Source organism: Rana temporaria, chromosome 6 (assembly GCF_905171775.1).
Source record: "Rana temporaria chromosome 6, aRanTem1.1, whole genome shotgun sequence".
Lineage (NCBI taxonomy): Eukaryota > Metazoa > Chordata > Amphibia > Anura > Ranidae > Rana > Rana temporaria.
Window position 1 is genome coordinate 195,305,995 of NC_053494.1, and position 21,497 is coordinate 195,327,491.

The following is a 21,497-nucleotide window of genomic DNA, read 5'->3' on the forward strand; positions in this document are numbered from 1 at the left end:
TTTTTTTTTTTCTCAACAAAAGTTATGCTTTAAATTGGTCACATTTGGCAATGGTACTACCTGCCAAACGTGACCTATTGTATGATTTTTTGTTCCATGCCACAGCACAATCGGGGCATTGTGTGCTAACATGGCAGGTGACTTGGAGCTGAGTGGTCTGAAGGGGGCAAAACTGTGTCTCAACCATCTATTTACCACCCCATCTATTTTCCACCCCATCTATTTACCACCCCACCTATTTACCACCCCATCTATTTACCACCCCATCTATTTACCACCCCACCTATTTACCACCCCACCTATTTACCACCCCATCTATTTACCACCCCACCTATTTACCACCCCATCTATTTACCACCCCACCTATTTACCACCCCACCTATTTACCACCCCACCTATTTACCACACCATCTATTTACCACCCCACCTATTTACCACCCATCTATTTACCACCCCACCTATTTACCACCCAATCTATTTTCCACCCCATCTATTTACCACCCCACCTATTTACCACCCCAGCCACCCATGTAGGTGAAGCCTAGCGCATTAAGGCCCCTTTCACACGGTCGGACCGTTCAGGTCCGTCTGTCCTTTTTTAGGAGGACCTGAACGGACACTCCGTGCATCTCTATGGAGAGACTGATGTCAGCGGTGACGAGTCCGTTGACTCTACGGTCCGTCTTCATCCAATCCCCCATAGAGGAGAGCGGCGCTCTGACAGGTCGGTCCTTGCACAGTGTGCAGAGACAGACATGTCATCTGCCTGCTCAACGGGAATCGATGGAGCGATCCCTGCTGAGAAAAGCGGAGCTCGTACACGGACAGGTCTGTGTAAAAAGGGCCCTAAGTGGTGTCTGGTACATCTGTATAAATCACAAGAGTGGCTGAACAGAATTAAAATTCCTTTGACAGATGACGCAGCTCACTGTGTATTTAGCCGTATACCTGGAATTCATCTTTAATGCACCAGGTTAAATTAAATGTGAAATCTGATATATAGCTATTGTCACAAATATCTTTAGTGAGAAATGTTTCCTGTAAGAAGAAAAAAAAAAGAAATGTTTTTGAAGTTATGAGATTTCAATGTTCAACATGATACATCGAATCTAATTTATTAAAGTAAATCCCTAGCCAGAACTTTTTGGCTAGAGATACACTTTAATCCGTAACTATAAAACATGTCCTGTTTGATGCAATTGATTCCATCAGTAATATTTATGATATATTAGCTGTTTGGAGGCAATTGTTAATTAGAAATCATGTTTGTCTGTTTCTGTTTATCCGAGATATGTTTGGATATTAAAACAGAATTTAACTTTGCAAAAAATTAAAATTGAAACAAGCCCCCTGCAGGTTTGTACCATATGCATCGCATACCCACAGGTCTACCTGTCTCCAGCGTTGGGCTGTCATAGCTCAGACACTTTTGTCTTCTCCTGGTCTTCCTACCTGGTTTGAGCTTGAATGGCTTCATTCCCACGCATGCCCATAGGAGTGACTTCATAACGGTACAGAGCGGGTGCCATAAATATATCCTGAGCTCTGCATGCGTGGCTCAGTTTACAATACCATTAAAAGCCAGACCCTGCCTGTCATGTTTTTTTTTTATTTTTTTACTTTAATACCACTTTAAAAGGTCTAATAGGTAAATACAAAGCTAAAGTTGAACTTCGGGAATTATTTGTATTGCACACATAAATACAAAAAATAGAGCCGGAAACTCCAAACGTCCTTCTTTATTGGTGCATACAAAAGTGAGTAAAAACATACAGGGGCTCATGCTGTCATCAAGGCTTGTAAGCCGGAATGTGTGAGGCCCTGTATGTTTTTACTAGACATGTGCAATTTGTTTTTTGATAAATTAGTTAATTCCGAAAATTTCTGAATTTTCTAATTTTTAAATTTAGTAAATTTCGGATTTCCGAAATTCGTAAATTTCGTAAATATATAATTTCGGACATTTGGACATTCGGAAATTTTGGAAATTCTGAATTTCGTAAATGCTAAATTTTGTAAATTAAACAATTCTGAATTTCGTAAATTCGAAATTAAAAATTCCAAAAATTCTGAAAATCGAAAACCGGAAATTTGAAAATTAAAAAATTCTGAATTTGAAAATTAAAAAATTCTGAAAATCTCTGAATTATAGAATATACAGATTTCCGGATTCCACATTTTTTTAATTCCCAATTTCCAAATTCCGAATCTTTGAATCTCCGAATTTTCCTGAATTTCCAAAAAAAGCTAAAAAACAAATGAAACGAAAATGAACAAATTTTTCGGCAGTGCTCATGTCTAGTTTTTACTCACTTTTTTATGCAACAATAAGGAAGCATATCTCATACCTGACATACTTGACCATACTTTGTCAATAACTGTAGTAACTAAGATGGCAGTACTACATGTATGTCACAATCTTTTAGGTCCTGTGCCGAGTGACTTCCCTTCTACATACTGACCCCAGGGGGTCACCACTTGGCACTGTCTCCATTCATAGAAAGTCTTTTATTTCTTTCAATGAATACAAAGTGTTCTCTGATTGGATGAGATGGAGATCGTGACATCAATGTCCCTACCCTGCAACTCCAATAAGAGTATTCACAAAAAATAAATAAAACGTTTTCCATGAATTTTAGCACAGGACCCAGAAGATGGTGGTGTTCGCTGTAGTTGCAGTGACTACTACAGTGATTGTCAGCTTCCCCAGTGGCCCATCAGGTATTACATATGCATACTGACATTAGTCCAGGCTGGATCAATGTAACTATGCACTACAGATTAGACATGTGCAGTTGATTTTGTTCTAAATTGAAATTGAGACAAATTTTTCTTTATTCGGAAATTCCGGATGTATCAATAGTACAATAGTAACAAATTCAAATGAATCCGAAATAGCGAAAAACAAGATTTTGCATGAAAATTCAAATTTGAATCGTTTTTTCAAATTTGAGTTCTAATATTTTTTCTAATTCAAAAAGTTTTCAAATTAGAATCCTTTTAGAATCAAATTTGAATTTCCAAAGAGAAAAAAATAGAATAGAAAATACAGGAATAGAATACAAATGTATATAATAGGATAGAAAACAAGATAATATAATATAATTGAGTAAAAAGAACAGAATAGAAAACAAATCGATACATTGGAAAATAAAACAGTAGAACAAAAAAGAATAGAGTAAAAAAAAGGACAAAATAGAATATAAAATAAAATAACAGAGAAAAATAGAAAATAAAATAACAGAATAAAATAGAACAGAAGTGATGTAAAGCGTTGCGCAAACTGTTGGCGCTATATAAATCCTGTATAATAATAATAATAATAATAATAGAAAATGAAATAACAGAATAAAATAGAAAAGAAAATGAATAGTATAAAACAATAGAAAGAATATAATCATCTTATGAAATTTGAATTTCAAATAGAATAAATTTAAATTCAAATAGAATAGAAAAGAATAGAAAAAAATGAACAGAATAGAAACAAAATAATAGAATATAAGCTTCTTCCCGAAATTTGAATTTCAATTAGAATAACTTTAAATTTGAATAGAATATAAAATAATAGAATAGAAAATAAAATAGGACAGAAGAGAATAGAATAAACAATAGAAAATAATAGAATAGAAAGAATATATCAATATAACTGTTTTCTAAAATCTGAATAGAATAAATTCAAATTCAAATAGAGCATAATATAAGAGAATAGAGTATAATAGAAAATAAAATATAACAGAAAATAAAATAATAGAATAGAAAATAAACAATAGAATAGAATGGAATAGAAAGAATATAACCATCTTCCAAAATTCAAATTTTCGAATAGAATCAATTCCACTTTAAATGGAGTTTGATTGAAAAGTAATTAGAATGTAATTCAAATTTTGAATCAATTAGAATTTTTAGAATTTGGAAAATGTGAATCTATTAAAATTTGAATAAACAAAGCAAATTCTGAAAGTGAATTAAACAAATGAAACAAATTTGAAGAGGAGTTCCACCTAAAAATGGAACTTCCGCTTAACCCATTTCTCGCCCCCTTACATGCCACATTTGGCATGTAATTTTTTTTGGGGGGGGAGTGGGGGCTTCAGGAGAAGGGGACTTCCTGTCCCACTTCCGCCTTCCGCCGAAAGGGCGGGAAAGGCGATTAGCTTAATCGCCTTTTCACAGCCCCTCCCTGTAGGCGAGCGCCTGTTCAATCGGACGGCGCTGCACCGCTCGCGCATGCGCAGTCCTGCTCGCGCATGCGCAGTGGGTGCCCGGCCATGAAGCCGAAAGCTGTCACGGCCGGGTGCCCACACTGAGAATAAAGACGCCGGCCAGAGAGGGGGGGCGAGGAGCGGAGCCCCGGCCGGCGCGTCGCTGGAGCCGTGGAGCAGGTAAGTGTCTGCTTATTAAAAGCCAGCAGCTACACTTTTTGTAGCTGCTGACTTTTAATAAATTTAAAAAATGGGTGGAAAACCCCTTTAAGTAAGCGGATTTATGTAAATACAGAATCAAAACGAAACAAAATGAATTTGTTTGTTCTGCACATGTCAGAGAATACCTGGAGTTCAGTTTTAAACTACATACAATATATGTGGATGGTTTTACTGACCAATAGGCAGCCAGGGAACACTAATGCAGTAGCTGTAGAGCTGAAATAAGAAAAGAATGATGTCACCCCTCTGGCTATGTAGTATGGTAGAGGTTTCACCAAGCACCAGCAAGGACAGATAGGTGACACCACTGTAATCCTTGACTGTAATAGAGAAGGTGCTGTCAGCATACTGTACTGGCTGCACTGTGTGGCAGGGGTGCCCAGATCACAGGTCTGGCTGAACACCTACATGCAGGTTAATTGTTCACTTGGAGTTCAGCTAATAACACATTGTAGAGAATACACTTTGGTTTTATTAAATGTCGGTATATTGTTACAAATGTTCATAAATCTCTTCCAATAGGAAATTGTTTTTCACGGATTATGGGAACGTGGCGAAGGTGGAAAGGTGTGATCTGGATGGAGGGAACAGAACGCGGATTATTCTCACTAAGATCGAACAGCCGACCGCCCTGACGCTGGATCTTGTCAATCGATTTGTTTATTGGGCGGATGTTTACCTGGATTACATAGAAGTGGCTGATTATGAAGGAAGGAACAGACATTCTATATTACATGGGAAGGAGGTAAGCTAGCCTAGGGCTGTAGTCTGTAATATAGGAGCAAACACATCTGTGTTCACATTATATATATATATACAGTATCTCACAAAAGTGAGTACACCCCTCACATTTTTGTAAATATTTCATTCTAACTTTTCATGTGACAACACTAAAGAATTGACACTTTGGTACAATGTAAAGTGGTGAGTGTACAGCTTGTATAACAGTGTACATTTGCTGTCCCCTCAAAATAACTCAACACGCAGCCATTAATGTCTAAACCGCTGGCAACAAGTGAGTACACTCCTAAGTGAAAATGTCCAAATTGGGCCCAAAGTGTCAATATTTTGTGTGGCCACCATTATTTTCCAGCACTGCCTTAACCCTCTTGGGCATGGAGTTCCCCAGAGCTTCACAGGTTGCCACTGGAGTCCTCTTCCACTCCTCCATGATGACATCACAGAGCTGGTGGATGTTAAAAACAGCTGCCTTTTTGGAAAAAAAATCACCTTTTTTTATAAAAAATAAGACAACAGTAAAGTAAGCCCAATTTGTTATATTGTGAAAGATAATGTTACGCTGAGTAAAATGATACCCAACATGTCACGCTCGTGGCATGGCGTCAAACTTTTACACTTAAAAATCTCCATAGGCGACGATTAAAAAATTCTATAGGTTGCATGTTTTGAGTTACAGAGGAGTTATAGGGCTAGAATTATTGCTCTCACTCTAACGATCGTGGTGATACCTCCCTTGTGTGGTTTAAACATAATTTTCATATGCGGGCGCTACTCATGTATGCGTTCGCTTCTGCGCGCAAGCTCGTCTGGACGGGGCGCTTTAAAACATTTTTTTTTATGTTTTCCCTTTTATTTTTATTTATTTTATAAATTTTTACAAAAAAAAAAAATAGGTCACTTTTATTCCTATTACAAGAAATGTAAACATCCCTTGTAATAGAAAAAAAAGCATGACATGTCCTCTTAAATATGAGATCTAGGGTCAAAAAGATCTCAGATCTCATATTTAGACTAAAATGCAAAAAATAAATAAAAAAATTGTCATTTGAAAAAATGACAACATAAAAATATGCCTTTAAGAAGCATGGGCGGAAGTGACATTTTGACGTAGCTTCCGCCCTGCTATGTTATGGAGATGGGTGGGGCCCATCTTGCCCTCACTCGTATCCCAGCTGAGCAGGAGACAGGACCCGATCGCCTCCGCCGCTGCGGACAGCTCCGGTAAGCAGTGGAGGGTGCGGGAGAGCGGCGGGAGACCACCGTTATCATTTAAAGGACCGCTCACAGGAAAGATGGATATCTCGGTTGTGGCAGCAGCTGCCATCAAGTTTTTGTGTTGGCCTCAGAGGTAAGTGCAATTGGGAAAACTGTACAATTGGGACAACTGTCTAAGAGGGAATAACACTCACTTAGGGATATTTCCTTTAACTCTCTGTTGCATCGGGAAGTGAAGGAAAATCTCCCCAGGGGTACACAGATAGCAACAACATAACCTGCCTGGGGATTTACCCCTTACCTACTCTATCCCAACCAAAAATGTTTTGGCTATACATACACTTTAAGGCTGCGTTCACACCATTTCCGCATGTGGCTCACAGCAGGGGTCTGGTGCATCCCCTTTCACCATTTTAGGTCTGATTTTTAGCCCGAATTTTGGGCTGAATTCGGACCTGAAACAGACCAAAAGACGCACAGGGCTCCTGTACAAATTTGCGCCAGAGCCGCAGCGTAGATATTCGAACCGGCTCCATAGAGAGCCAGTAAAATTCTCCTGCTTTTCCCTGCATCCAATTCTCATAGGTGTGAACCCAGCCTAAATCTCAAGCATCTGCCAAAAACAGAATCTTCCCTTGGTGGATGGTCCCTTTAATATAAAGTTAATATAAAGTTTAATTTTCATCTGGTTTCCCCCCGCCCTTATAATAAAATATATACTAAGTATAATGCAGAGCTCAAATGCAGACATAGCACTTTTCTACTGTGCTGACCTGCCCATGGCAATGTCTATCTTTGGTTTTGTCTCTGGCTGCAGATTTCAACGGTGTATTCAGCTTATTGGCCAGAGTTTTTCTGTAATATTCCACTCTGAAATCTTCCGTAGCTGAGTAGAAGTTGTTTAGAAGGTTCTTGCTAAGAACAATATTGTTTCTTTCTTGATTTTCTATAGGTCAGTCAAGTGTACGGTTTATCATTATTCGAAAATTATTTGTACGCCACCAATCTGGACAATGCCAACATTCTGAAGATCAACAGATTCAACAGTACAGATATACAATCTTTATTAACAATGGAAAACGCCCGTGGCTTGAAGGTTTATCATAAACGCACCCAGCCAACCGGTAAGAGCTGTGATTATTACCACACAAAATTGAATGAACAGATTGAACATTTAGGAAGTTTTGTTGTGATATACCAAGATACCCATAACAGCTTGTTTATGCCTGCAATTGGGGACAGTAAAAACACACAGTTGAACTCTGTCTTTACTGCCACCCAACCACCTCCCCTTAAACTGTAAAGGCAGTGACTGGGGTTGTACACATGTCATGGCTGCATTGCTGTAATTTGTAGGCACAGCAGAAATGAACCAACTGATGTGTTTGTCAGGCAATGCTTGCTGCAGAACGTGACTCATTCATGAGAATCAGGCTAAACTGCATCTGCTCCGCTGTGGTTGCAGCGTGGTAGTGCACCTCTTAGGGGATAAACAGGCATATGAACTATGTGCAGTTTTTGATTTGGACAGCAGGTGGCGCTCTTGTCTCTTTGCACTTCTTTTTTTTAAGCTAGTTGTTTACAAAGCTCAATAGCTCAAAGTGAATTTTATACAAGGAAAAGAACCAGAGGAGTGACTTATCCTTTATTGGATGGTGCCATCTGAGTAAAACAGAGGGATCTTTTAGCCAATAGCACTCTGGAATGCCTCTGTCAAACATTACATTTATTTTTAAAGCACAAAATGTATTTATAGTAAAAAATAATAATAAATGTATATAAATAAAAGAACAATTGTCCTAAATCTAATATAGGTTTGCATTAAAGCTAGCCATGTGACACTCACAAGAAGTAAAATATACAAATGCTCATCTGGTGTCAGTATCTGTCGATGCCGTTGCTCATAAAAACAATCTTGCAGGACAGCTGTCACCAGCCTGGCTGTTGAGCAGGGGGGTGGCTGTCTCGGGAGCCTGGAGGAGCCTCAGAAAGACACGCTAACCACCGTGGAACACAGGGCTGAAGCGACGTCACCGGAAGGATAGCGAGAAGGGAAACAAGGCTACGTACTCAGAGCATTTGGCTCCTTCTATAGGCCTCAAGAGGCCTGTAGAAGGCCTGTAGAAGTAGTCAAATGCTCCGAGCATGTTTCCTTGTTTCCCTTCTCGTCTGGTACCTCCCATCTTTTCAGTGATGTCACTTCCTCCATACATTCTACGCTGGTCAGCGTGGCTTCCTGGGGCTCCTCCAGGCTCCCGAGACAACCATCTCCCTGCCCAACAGCCAGAAAAGATGACAGTGAACCTGTAGGTTTTAGGAGGATCACACCTACACATACAGACACCAGATGAGCATTTGTATATTTTCCTTTTTGTGAGTGTTTTTTATCTTTTTTATTATTTGTAACCAGGATACTACACTTAGCTAGTGCTTCCTTCCCTTTCTGCTTCCTTCCTCTTGGTCTACACAGAGCCAGGCACTACTCTGAGGACAGCAGCCACAGGTGGTCCTGTGTATTCCTTTATTGTACCCCTAATAACCACGGACCAGTGACATTCCATGGATTACCTTCTATCCTGATCATTGGTACTTTTAGATAATAATTGCTGGCTGGACTATATATAAACTATGTGTGCCAGTAACTCCATTCTTCAAATGAATCAATGAAAACTGTAATGCCCCGTACACACGATCGGACCTTTGTCCGACCAAATTCACATCGGAATTCTGACAGAATTCTATCGGAGGAAAAGAGATGTAAACTCTGATGGAATTCATCTGAATTTCCGATGGAATTTTTCCGATGGGGCATACACACAGTCGGAATTTCCAATGGAAAAAGTCAAATTCCGATCGTGTGTATGGGGCATTAGTCATACCTCAAAGAGAAGTATTTTTTGTATGCAGCATCCATCCGTCCCCAGCCGTCTCTAAGGCTGTGTGATCAAACACTGTCAATCACTCAGTGCTCCCCGCCGCTATGAGCAGATAATGGTGAATGTCAGTCACTGCTGTCTGCTTTGCCCCCCCCCCCCCTTACTCACTGTATCACTGGGCTGTGGAGGGGGCAGAGTCGGCTGGAAAGAGCTCTCAATGGCTCGCTAAAAGGCTGAGCCTGGTTTTGGTTCAGGCTCCTGGGTGGACCCTGACCATATGGGCAAGATCTTTCCCCAGGCTTTGGCCCACTGTTGGTTGAAAACCGGTCACAGGAGTGCAGAACGAACTGCACTCCTGTGATTCACAATAGAAGTACAGCCAATGATCCTTGGCTGTACGTCTCCTTTAAAAGGAGTTTTATGGTCACAGCATACACTTTCATTGTATAACATCAGCGTTGTAACAGCAATACAAACAATAGTTATATTTGATGATATATAAGCTTACTTAAAAAAATCTCCTTTCATATTGTGAGTCCTGCCTGTCTGTTGTCCTTCTCTTTCTACAACTTCCTGGATTCCCTGCATGCTTTTCAGCTTCTCCTCTGCTGTTTGCTTTCAATTTCCAAGGACTATATATCCCATGGTACTTTTCTGTCTGCAAGCAGTAATTCCTGTCTTGTCTCCCGAAACTCCTCATCTCAGCTACACCGTAGTTCAGAAGGCAGACTCAGTGAAATGTGTGACACAGCAGTGCGTGATTACAGGACAAAGTAAATGTGTGGGGATCTTCTAAAATAAAGTTTACAAACTTCATATTATTGAGATTAGGTTAGAAATAATTTAATTATAATGTGGAAATTAATATGTGATTTTGCAATTTGGCCATAGATATGCTTTAAGAATGTGCAGAAGAAGAATTAAAAGATATCTGAAAGCAGAAGGTTTTATTTTTATTTTATTTGGGTAGAGTAGGAAGGATTAAACACTTGTTCCTATTGGAAATATAGCAATTTACTCCTTGTCATGTAGACATAACTAGTACCAGACAGGTTCATCCAGTGCCCAGGGCAAGGATGCAGAATTTCACCCCCTTCAACCACTATTAATACTTGCCATAGAACAGGTGTACCACCTTGCATCAAATTTTTTGCCCCTTTGCTTCACCGCGCCCAGGGCAACTCTCTCCTGCCCACCCCTTGTCCCAGCCCTGGACAAATCAAAGGGAAGGAAATCCTGGAAACTAGTGTCCTTATTTGAAGATTCCCTCCCTATTCCTGTTCTGGTGACCATTTACAATTTAAGAATTGTCTTAATCCCCAGAGATATCGGTCACCAGGTCCAGTAGAGAGAGTGAGTTTCCCCAATGGGGACACAGCAAAATAGTTTGACATTGAGTTCTAACTACTCCACAACTAAAAAAAAAAAGTTTTATCTTTAGATACACTTTATACATTTATAAGCATTAGCATACTGTGTATGTAAATGAACTACAGAAAGACATGTAAAGTTTGAAGAGGTGAAGTTGCACCTCGAAGATCTTCAGTTTGCTGAGTTAAATTAATATGTTTAATTCATTATAAACAATTAAGACAGTCAGTTGTAAAATAAGATCAATTTTGTTGTCAGTGAGCCTCTCAAGCTAAAGTAAATAATGTTGATTTTAAAAAGCAATTTGTGCTTGATGTTTTGCCATGATTTGTTGCAGGCAGGAGTCACGCATGTGAAATCAGCGCAGATGGTTTGCCAGGGGGCTGTTCCCACATCTGTCTGCTCGGATCCAGCTACAAAACGCGGACCTGTCGCTGCAAGACCGGATTCAGCTTGGCAATGGATGGAAAGTCTTGCAAAAGTACGTTGAACAATACCACGTTCATTAGCATACAGAAAGGAACAGACCTTTAGTTGGTCTGTAACACAAATAACAAGTCACCTTTACGTAAAACATGTCTAGATACGTTTCTATGAACCAAGCAGGTCTTTAGAAAAGCGCTACGTGGATTCTGTGTATTATTAAATTGAGAAAATACACAGTGATTTCACCCATTCAACCCTGTGATGGAAGTTAATGAGCTGTTGGTGGTAAGGATGAGCTTGGGTGTGTTTGGATGCTCTTTTGAAGCCATATAGCCAAGCCCATCAGGAAGCTGTAATAGGTGATTAGCCAAAAATACTATATTTTCCAGGGTATAAGACCTTTTACACTTAAAAAAAAATGTGTAAAAAGCAGGGGTCGTCTAATGCCGTGTACACACGATCAGTCAAACTGATGAGAACGGTCTGATGGACTGTTTTCATCGGACCAAACCGATCGGGTGTAGGCCCCATGGGTTATTTATCCATAGGTTAAAAAAAGCAATCTTGTTTTAAATTTAACCGATGGATACCTAACCGATAGAAAAAAAACGATTGTTTGTAGGCACGTCCATCGGTTATAAATCCATGCATGCTCAGACTAAATTAGGGGACGGGAGCGCTCATACTGATAAAACTACTGATAAAACTATTGTTATGGAGCTAGCACATTCCTCACGCTGTAACAGACGGAAAAGCGTGAATCGGCTCTAACCAAACTTTTACATCTTTGAATGATGTCCATGCCGAAAGAGCAACCTACACTGTTCACTATGCAGCAGAGCAACCGCTCAGAATGGGATCTGAACGCTAGCTCCAATCACTGTAGGGATTTCCAGTTTCCACAAGGATCCCACAGGTATGGCACATACATTACATACTTATGTTGGTCCAAGCTGTACCAATGTAACTATGCAAAAAAAAAAAAGCCATATCTGAAATTCCACTTTAACCTTTATCTAAAACTAAAAATGTAAGTCTTTAATATTTTAAAAACTGACACTTTCATTTAAATAGTACCTGGTGATTCTACCATTAAGGTTCTTGTTCAGACACTTCCTGTTAAAGGGGGGCAATGGTTCTGTGTCTCTCAGTTGTGTAAAGGCACACCAGGGCTGGGCGGGAAGGAGTTAAAGAGCTGCATCTATTTATCACAGAATCGCATTGGTTTACTCATACAGCAGGTTTTATGGATTTCACTCAGCCGTACTTGAAATGATGACTAACAAAAAAAGTTGAGAAATGATTCAATGATCTAATGTGGATTTAATCGCCTTATAAGCACAAAAGTGCTTTCTATCTATTTTCCTGTTTCGAACTTCCATGTTTGTTTTTTTGCATCCCATCCAGATGCTTAATGAATGCCGTGTTTAATCACAAATGACATGAAAGATAAAATCTAATGAGTTGTTAAATTAAATGCCTGCAATACAATATTATCAATTTTACACTTGATACAAAGTGTACCATATATGATCTGTCATGTTTTTGGCGGGCGGACACATTGGGAGGGGAAGATGATTTTTTAATGAACATTTAAACATTTAAGAATAACAAGTGTTGTTCCTTTAACCAGTTAAGCCCTGGAAGATTTGGCCCCAATGACCGGGCCATTTTTTTGCGATGTTGTACAAAAACAAAATTTACGTCCTTTTTTTTCCACAAAAAAAGCTTTCGTTTACCTCTGCAATATATATTTTTCGATAGAAACTTAAAAATATCGCCAATTTTGAAAAGATATATATATTTTTTACTTTTTGCTATAATAAATATCCCCCAAATTTAAAAAAATAATAATATATTGATTGGTTTGCGCAACAGTTATAACGTCTACAAAATAGGGAAAAGATTTATGACATTTTTATTATTATTATTTTACTCGTAATGGTGATGATCTGTGATTTTTATCGGTACTGCGACATTGCGGCCGATAGATCGGGCACTTTTGACACTTTTTTGGGGCCATTGGCATTTATACAGCTACCAGAGCTCAAAATAGCCACTGATTACTGTATAAATGTCATTGGCAGGGAAGGGGTTAAAACTAGGGGGCGATCAAGAGCTGAATGCGTGTCCTAGGGAGTGTTTCTAACTGTGTGGGGATAAGACTGCCTGGGGGAGAAGATTGATTGTTGTTCCTAAGCATTAGGAACAACCGATCAGCCTGCTCACCCCTGACATAACGGAGGTCTGTCTATTTCCATTGACAAACCTCCATTCTGTCTGTGTGGAGTGATTGCGGGTACCCAGTGGGCACATGCATGGGATCAGTCATTGCGCAGCGCGCGTGCCCCTTTGTGGTCTTAAAGAGCCCAACGTACAAATGAATGCACTCAATAAGTAACATTGGTTGTTTTTTATGTAAAAAATAAAAAGAATAAAATAATTTATAATATAAAAAAAAGTAGAACTAAATGAAAACGATTTATTTTATTGTGGGTAGAGTAAGGGAGACTTTTAACCTGGTTGAGTATTTTTTTTTGTCCCATTGGGGAGATTTTACTTCACTTCCTGTCCCATAGCTAGCTCAACTGTGTGTTTTTACCACCCTCAACCACAAATCTTAATGAGCGGCATGTGTAATGGGTCTCTTATAGATCACAGTTTACAGGCAACCAGGAGGTGATACTGCCACCTCCCGAGTGCTTGTTTTGTTATCTCAAGGTGGTTTTTACATTGAAACTGTGCTGCAAAAACAACCACAGCTGCGTTTGGCACGCGGTTGGGGTGCAGTCCCATTGACTTTAATGGGTGCGTTTGTCAGGCACAGTGCCTGCCAAACCTGACATTCTGAGTTAAAACTGGGCTGCTGCACCACAAAGCAGCATGGGTGCACTAGTCTGAACTGCTCCATTCAGCAGCAAAGAGCATCACTACCTGTTTTTTTACTGTGGTCCTCTGCCCATGTAAACATATAGCTAGATTCACATAGACCGCCTTAACTTTGCGGCGGTGTAGTGTATCGTGTTTACACTACGCCGCCATAAGTTAGCGAGGCAAGTACATGATTCACAAAGTACTTGCCTGCTAAGTTACGGCGGCGTATCATAAATTGGGCGGGCGTTAGCGCGGCTGATTCAAATTCGGCTGAGGGGGCGTGTTTTATGTTAATGGGGGGTGACCTGACGTGATTGACGTATTTTACGAACAGTGCATGCGCCGTCCGTGTACATATCCCAGTGTGCATTGCGGCAAAGTACGCCGCACGGTCGTATTGGTTTCAACGTGGACGTAAATTACGTCCAGCCCTATTCACGGACGACTTACGCAAACGACGTAAAATTTTCAAATTTCGACGCAGGAACGACGGCCATACTTAACATTACTATTCCAGCTATTTGATGTAATAACTTTAGGCCTGAAAGTGCGTTAGGTAAACGGCGTATCTTTACTGCGTCGGGCAAGCGTACATTCGTGAATCGGCGTATCTACTCATTTACATATTCTAGGCTGACCGCAATGGAAGCGCCACCTAGCGGTCAGCCTAAAAAGTACACTTTAGGATACGCCGTTCGTATCTGAGCCTAATTTAAGCGTATCTGGTTACCAGAATACGCTTAAATTTGCGTCGGCGCAGATTCAGACTTAGGCTGGCGTATCTACTGATACACCAGCCTAAGTCTTTCTGAATCCACCTAATAGTCTACAGGCCCATGTTACATTGCAGTAACACACAGTAAAATGAGTGCTTCTTCATATTATCATGATAAACATAGTGTGATGCATTGTGGTATGGCACATTAAAATTATTTGTGTGAGGTGTACTCTCTGCCTATTCAAAATTAATGGGATGCCTTAATAAACATCTGTTAATAAAATGCAAAATGTACAGTATATGGGACCCAAATGTTTTATTGTAACTATATTTTACATTACCAGATGGCTTTTAGTGACCTCAGAGTACAGCTTTAATACTTGTTGTGTTTCCTTGCAGAACCTAAAAATGAATTATTCCTGTTCTATGGGAAAGGGAGGCCAGGAATAATTCGGGGAATGGATCTAAACACCAAAATATCGGATGAATACATGCTTCCTATTGAAAACTTAGTAAACCCTAGAGCTTTGGATTACCACACGGAGTCTAGTTACATTTACTTCGCCGACACCACCAGCTTCCTCATTGGCCGGCAAAAGATTGATGGGACTGGGAGGGAAACTATCCTTAAAGAGGGTAAGTAGCGAGTCACAGACTTACCAATGCTGTTTGTGCTAAGCTTCACTTTTATTACTATTAATTTTACTTTTATTTCGAAAATCTTGCCCCCCTCCCCCCAATGGAATGCCAAGTTTGTCCTCATACTTCCCTATACCTTCTTCCTTAGACTGTCTAAAGCATCCTTACCAGGTATGACTACAGAATAGCTGAATAGCCTAGTTCTACTTTACAAACCACAAGGATTTTTATCATATATACATATCTTAAGTCCCAGATGCACAACCCAGTAGGGATGACTCCTGGTTTGGTTCAAATTTTGCTTGTTTAGGCTTAATTAATCCAGACTTTAAAGACATTTGAAGGGAACTGAACTCTAAAACAGAAAAAATACTAGACCTCTGAGAGAGTCTTGTATGGCTGTCAAGGTTCACCCCACAAAAAAACTCCAAGGAACAGAGTTTAGCCCCCCTAAACACCAGACCCTTGTCTAACCAGGAAAGGGGGGATGTGAGCATGCAGACCCTCTTCTTTTGAACCATACTAGGTTACATGCTCTCATCATCTGCTTTACCAGAGAGGGTCCCCTATGGCAAGGTTTGTAATTCAGAGATTTAATCCTATATCCCCAATATTTGGTTCTTATAGGTTAGGGTATGGATACCCCCAGTTAAATCATATCTAAACCCAAAAACAAAAATATAATTTATTGCAGCTTAGCAGTCCGTAGATGTGGTGATTGCATTCATTTTTACTTTTTAAGCTAAGAAAAGTTGTCACTTCCTATTCCTTAAAAGTAAGCACAAAGGCCCAGATTCACAAAAGAGATACGACGGCGTATCTCCTGATACGCCGTTGTATCTCTGTTTTAGCCTAGGTTCACACTGCTGCGAATTCAAAATCGCGGTAAAATGCGTGATTTTACCGCGATTTCGCAAAAAGTAGTACAGGAACTACTTTTTGAAATCGCAGATGCGGCGTCGCACTGATTAGGACAGTGCCATTGCCGACAATTGCCGCCGATTTGAGATGCGATTTGACATGTCAAATCGCATCTCAAATCGTTCCAAATTGTACACAGTGTGAACCAGGGCTTAGGGTCTTCCTAACTATGCGACTGATTCATAGAATCAGTTACGCATAGTTAGCCCTAAGATCCGACAGGTGTAATTGAATTACACTGTCGGATCTTAGGATGCAGTACCTCGGCCGACGCTGGGGGGAGTTTGCGTCGTAAACCAGGGTCGGGTATGCAAATTAGTAGTTACGGCAAACCACAGCGGTTTTTCGCGTTCGCTACGTCGCTGCTAGTCTAGTTTCCCGTCGCAAAGTTAGTCGTTGTTTTAGCTGCCCTAACTTTACACAGCACACGTATGTGCTGTATAAAGTATGGCCGTCTTTCCCGTGTCGAAATTTAAAAATTGTTTGTTCTTGCGTAAGACGTCCAGGAATACAAAAGTACGCTACGCACGTCGCCGTTCGAAAAAAATTATGTCACTTTGCGCAAAGCACGGCGGGAATTTCAAAAGGGAGCATGCGCAGTAGGTCTGGCGCGGGAGCGCGCCTAATTTAAATGGCACACGCCCCTTTGAATTACGCAGGCTTACGCCGGAGGCCGACGGCGTAAGTTTTCATGCAAGTGCTTTGTGAATCAGGCACTTGCGATGAAAACTTGCGGCGGTGTAACGTATCTACGATACGTTACGCCGCCGTGATTCTACGTGAATCTTGCCCAAAGAACTTTATTTTTGTTGTGTAAACTACTAATCCCATCAATCCACCATGTAATGGAGATGAATAAAGGAAGACATGTTTGAAGTCCAGTCAGTGTGTTAACCATTGCTGACTTCATAGATACAATGGAGAAATTAGTGTAGACACAAAGGGAATATAAGTGTGTTATCTGAGTGATTATCAGGTAAAAATAAAGGGAAAAGAGCCTGAAAAAAAGAGGAAAAATAATTCAGGCTCATATAAAAACGCCTCTTTTCAGTGTTTCAGTCCTTAAAGTTTACCCGCAGCAGGTTCCTGACAAGCTTTAGTGGGTCAATACCATTTGTACACGTAGTCAGCTGCAGTTATTATTAGTTACCATGATCACGGTGCAGTAGAAGGGAATCCTAGTTGTGCTAATGCACTCTGAATCAGTGCCAGCTATTCTCGTCACTTTAGAGCTTCGATAATTACATTCTGCTTGTTTACCAACTAAAAAAATTTGCTTTGATGCTGATTATAATACTAAACACTTCTAAGTTTTGCACATTCATTAAATCTTCACAAAGCTGCTTATTTTAATTACAACTTCCCCTAAGACAATACAATAAAACCAGGAATGACTATTTTGGTAAAGGTCAACTCAACCCAAAGTGTATAGTTTAGTTTTCTGTATTTGCTGGCAAGTAGAATTAAACAATGGCTTCTTATTGGTCTTACAGCATCTAAAGCAGCCGTTCTAATCAGTTTACTCCAGATGAATCCATAAGTAATTTGCAGGCTTTAGGAAACTCCAGGGGAAACACTCAATTTGGGCTCATAAAAAACACCCCTAGCATTGGTGGCAAGTAAGAAGAATACCCTTCAGACAGTTAAAAAGATAATTGGTGTCATGCAGTTTGCCTTTTTTAAGTGGTGTTGCAACTATGCAGGCATCAACAAATGGAAGGCCAACCATCCACAGCTCAGGGAACCCTTAGCAACCTCTAGAGAATGGTTCCATGGAGCCTTGGTTGAGAATGGCTGGTCAAAAATTGATGAGATATTGGCACTAGCATTACTAGCTCCACCAGCCAAAACCTGTTTAAAGCAGACCTTGCACTAAAATAGTAGTCTGCATTTTACAGAGTCCCCTGTCCTCCTAGAACACTGCACTAAAAATAAAAAAATGTGTGGGTTGAGCTGGCGGTGGGGACGGAAGGTGATGGTGGAGGAGAGAGAGGTGCTGGCTGCCTCTGAACACTCAACAACAACCTGACCCGGTAGGGCAAGCTTTTTGTAAATCTCACGTATTATGTATGACTTCTCTATTTCCAGCGGGTCCTTCTACTGCAGGCATCATGACTAGTCATTTATTACTGGCAGTCCTTCCTCAGGAATGATGCTCACATTAGGCTCTGTTCCTACCTGCACTCTTCTAATCTTCATAGCTACATAGTTACATAGTTGGTATAGTTGAAAAAAGACAACAGTCCATCCAGTTTAACCCTTTGATGTGTGTGTGTGTGTATGTGTTTATGTCAAAAGTACATGTTGTGGTCGTTAAAGTGCCCATCTAATAGTTGTTTTAAACTATTGACACTGCCTGCTGATACCACTGCTTGTGGAAGAGAATTCCACATCCTTACTCCTCTGACAGTAAAGAATCCTTTTCACAGTTTAAGGTGTAACTGCTTCTCTTCCAGTTTTAGTGAATGGCCGCGTGTCTTTTTAAATTCCCTTTCACTGAATAGTCATTTCCCTATGCTAGGATCACCAGTACAGTATTTATACGTTGATATCATATCCCCTCTCAAGCGTCTTCTCCCCAAAGAGAATAAGTTCAATGCTTGTAGTCTTTCCCCATAGTCTTTCCCTAAATTAGCTTTGTTGCCCTTCTCTGGACTCTCTCCAGTTCCTCCTGAGGACTGGTGCCCAGAACTGGACAGCATACTCAAGATGCGGCCAAACCAGAGTCTTGTAGAGTGGGATAATTATCGTTTTATCTCTGGAGTGAATGCCCCTTTAAATGCATGCCAAAATTCTGTTGGCTTTGCTTGCAGCAGCATGGCATTGCATGCCGTTGCTGAGCCTGTCATCTACTACAACCCCCAAGGTCCTTTTCCATCCTAGATTCCCCCAGAGGTTCTCCCCCTAGCGAGTAACTTGTATTTGTATTTTTGGTACCCAAATGCAGTATTTTACATTTTTCAACATTAAACCTTATTTGCCATGTAGTTGCCCACCCCATTATTTTGTTTAGGTCTTCTTGCAAGGTTTCCATATCCTGCCTAGAAGTTATTGCCCTTCTTAACGTAGTATCATCTGCCATTACTGAGATTTAGCTGTTTATTCCATCTTCTAGATTGTTTATGAAAAAATTAAGCCGGATTGGTCCCGGGACAGATCCCTAGGGGACCCCACTTTCCACACCAGACCATTCTGAGTACTTGGCATTTATCAGCACAGACAGCACACATAGCAAAGCTGTGTTCTAGGAGTTCTAGGAGTTTTCTGTCTATTGGTGGGTCCCCTAACCTCACCAGTCCATGGTGTGCAGGCAGTGACAGGATGATTTGCTGTAACCTTCAGAAACCAATCAGTGAGCCACAATGATTTGCTGTAACAATAATAAGTCAACCTAGACCAATCAGTGAATGTGGACCAGATCTTTATGTTTACAGGGTTCAATTAATACTAAAGACAGCCCTGCTCCACACTGCTAGATTGGCCCCCATAGCATCTTCTCCTCCATTTTCCATTGGCCTAAGAATCGGTTCACACTAGGGCGACACAACTTCCAGCGCAACTTTCAGAGGCGACTCCGACACGACTTGAGCATGAACCACAGGGCGATCTGGGGCGATTTACAACACGACTTGAAGTCGTCTCCAGGACAGGAGATTTTCCAGTGGCCAATCAAACAACAATCAGCTCTAGGGGAGGGAGGGGGAGGGAGAGGTTTACCTGAGAAATGTATGTTATCTTCCTGGAAAGTCGCTTCAGTTAAGACAATGATCAGACTTGGATCAGACTTGGAGGCGACTTCCATTGAAATCAATGGGTACAAATCGCCTACAAGTCGGATTGAAGTAGTACAGGAACTTCTTTTGAAGTCGGAGCGACTCGAGTCGTGTGTATTAACACCGCTCCCATTCACTTGCATTGTTTTTCTTGACAGCGCGACTTGGGACGACTTGAGGCAACTTCAAGTCGGATCCCAAGTCGCCCCAGTGTGAACCGGCTCTAAGGGTCCATAGCCATGAATTATACATGATGACACCAAAGAACAGTGCATCTTCAGAGCATAGGGGAGCACTGTCTGAAGGGGAGAGCAGAGGATTAGGTATGTAAATGTGCTTTTACTCCCCCAAGAATAAACAAGCAGTGTGGGCACTGCTACAAGGGAGAATTTTCAGATTTCCCAAAGTTGGGCTGTAAAAAAAGGCCAGGCTATATTGAGAAAAGGAGAATGAAGGCAAGGGAGTTCTAATCCTTCACCAAAAAAAAGGTATATGTCGGGCTAAAAATTAAACAATTCAGATATATATTCAAAATATACCTGAAAAAAATATCTTTAAATAAAAAGTTACACGTAAACATTTAAAAGCAAAAATAAAAGTATACTAAATAATAATAATAATAATAATACACAACAGTGCAAATAATGTATTATGTTGCATGCAGGAAAAATTGTCAAAGCTTCACAGGGGTTAAAGTTAGCGGAGGTTTTCATGAAATCCAACAAATCAAAACAACAATGAGAGAAAATATGTTCTCAAATGATCGCTGAACAATGTACCTATTTGACAGCCTTTATTCTCTGATATTGCAAGCTGTATTCTGTTCATAAATGTTGTTAGCGAGCTGTATTTTAATGATGTTTTTATGCTGCTCCTCATACTGGCTAATTAGAGGTATGGTTGATTGTCTTTGTTGCTCTTACAATACTTGTCAAATATGTTGTGTGATGAAACAATCACTTTGCTTTTATGATATAAAAGCTGTAACTTTGAGACGTAATCAACAAACAGCTACAAAAATACACCTACTAAAGCGAACCCGGGCATGAGATGAATGTATAGCATATTGAAAATACAATAGAATATAAAAGCTATATATTCAAAGGGATTACATAGATTTCTTAAAGTAGATATAGCATTAGATATATGTTTTCTTTCTTTTTTTCCTTAACTTTATTGAAAGGCCACCAAAGACTTTTCATCCAACTCTATGTACCACAGTGCATTACAATGCATTACTGTGCATAAAGTTGAACAATATATCATTTTGTGACATTCCAATAAAGATAAAAGACATTAACAGTGGGATGCATTGTAACAATGCATCATGCTTCCCTACACAACGTGCACCAGCAGGCACACGTTATTCCAGAGCAGAATGCACACCTGCTGGTGTAAACAAGTTCTAGACCTGGCTTGACATCTGTAGAATTTATTTTGAATGTTCAGAAGAAAAAGTGAGACTAGTGAGAAGAGCAAATGGATGGAACGGGTCAGAAAACGGTTACAAAATGTTGGG

General features: G+C 40.2%; 1 protein-coding gene across 1 annotated transcript in view; it reads left to right on the forward strand.

The window, feature by feature from the left end:
* Positions 1-21,497, forward strand: part of LRP1B (LDL receptor related protein 1B) — a 1,757,966-nt gene that overhangs the window by 928,096 nt on the left and 808,373 nt on the right. Inside the window, exons 8-11 of the mRNA XM_040358043.1 lie at positions 4,947-5,169; positions 7,333-7,504; positions 10,965-11,108; positions 15,045-15,281. Coding sequence (XP_040213977.1) covers positions 4,947-5,169; positions 7,333-7,504; positions 10,965-11,108; positions 15,045-15,281 — 776 coding nt within the window. The remainder of the gene's footprint in view (positions 1-4,946; positions 5,170-7,332; positions 7,505-10,964; positions 11,109-15,044; positions 15,282-21,497) is intronic.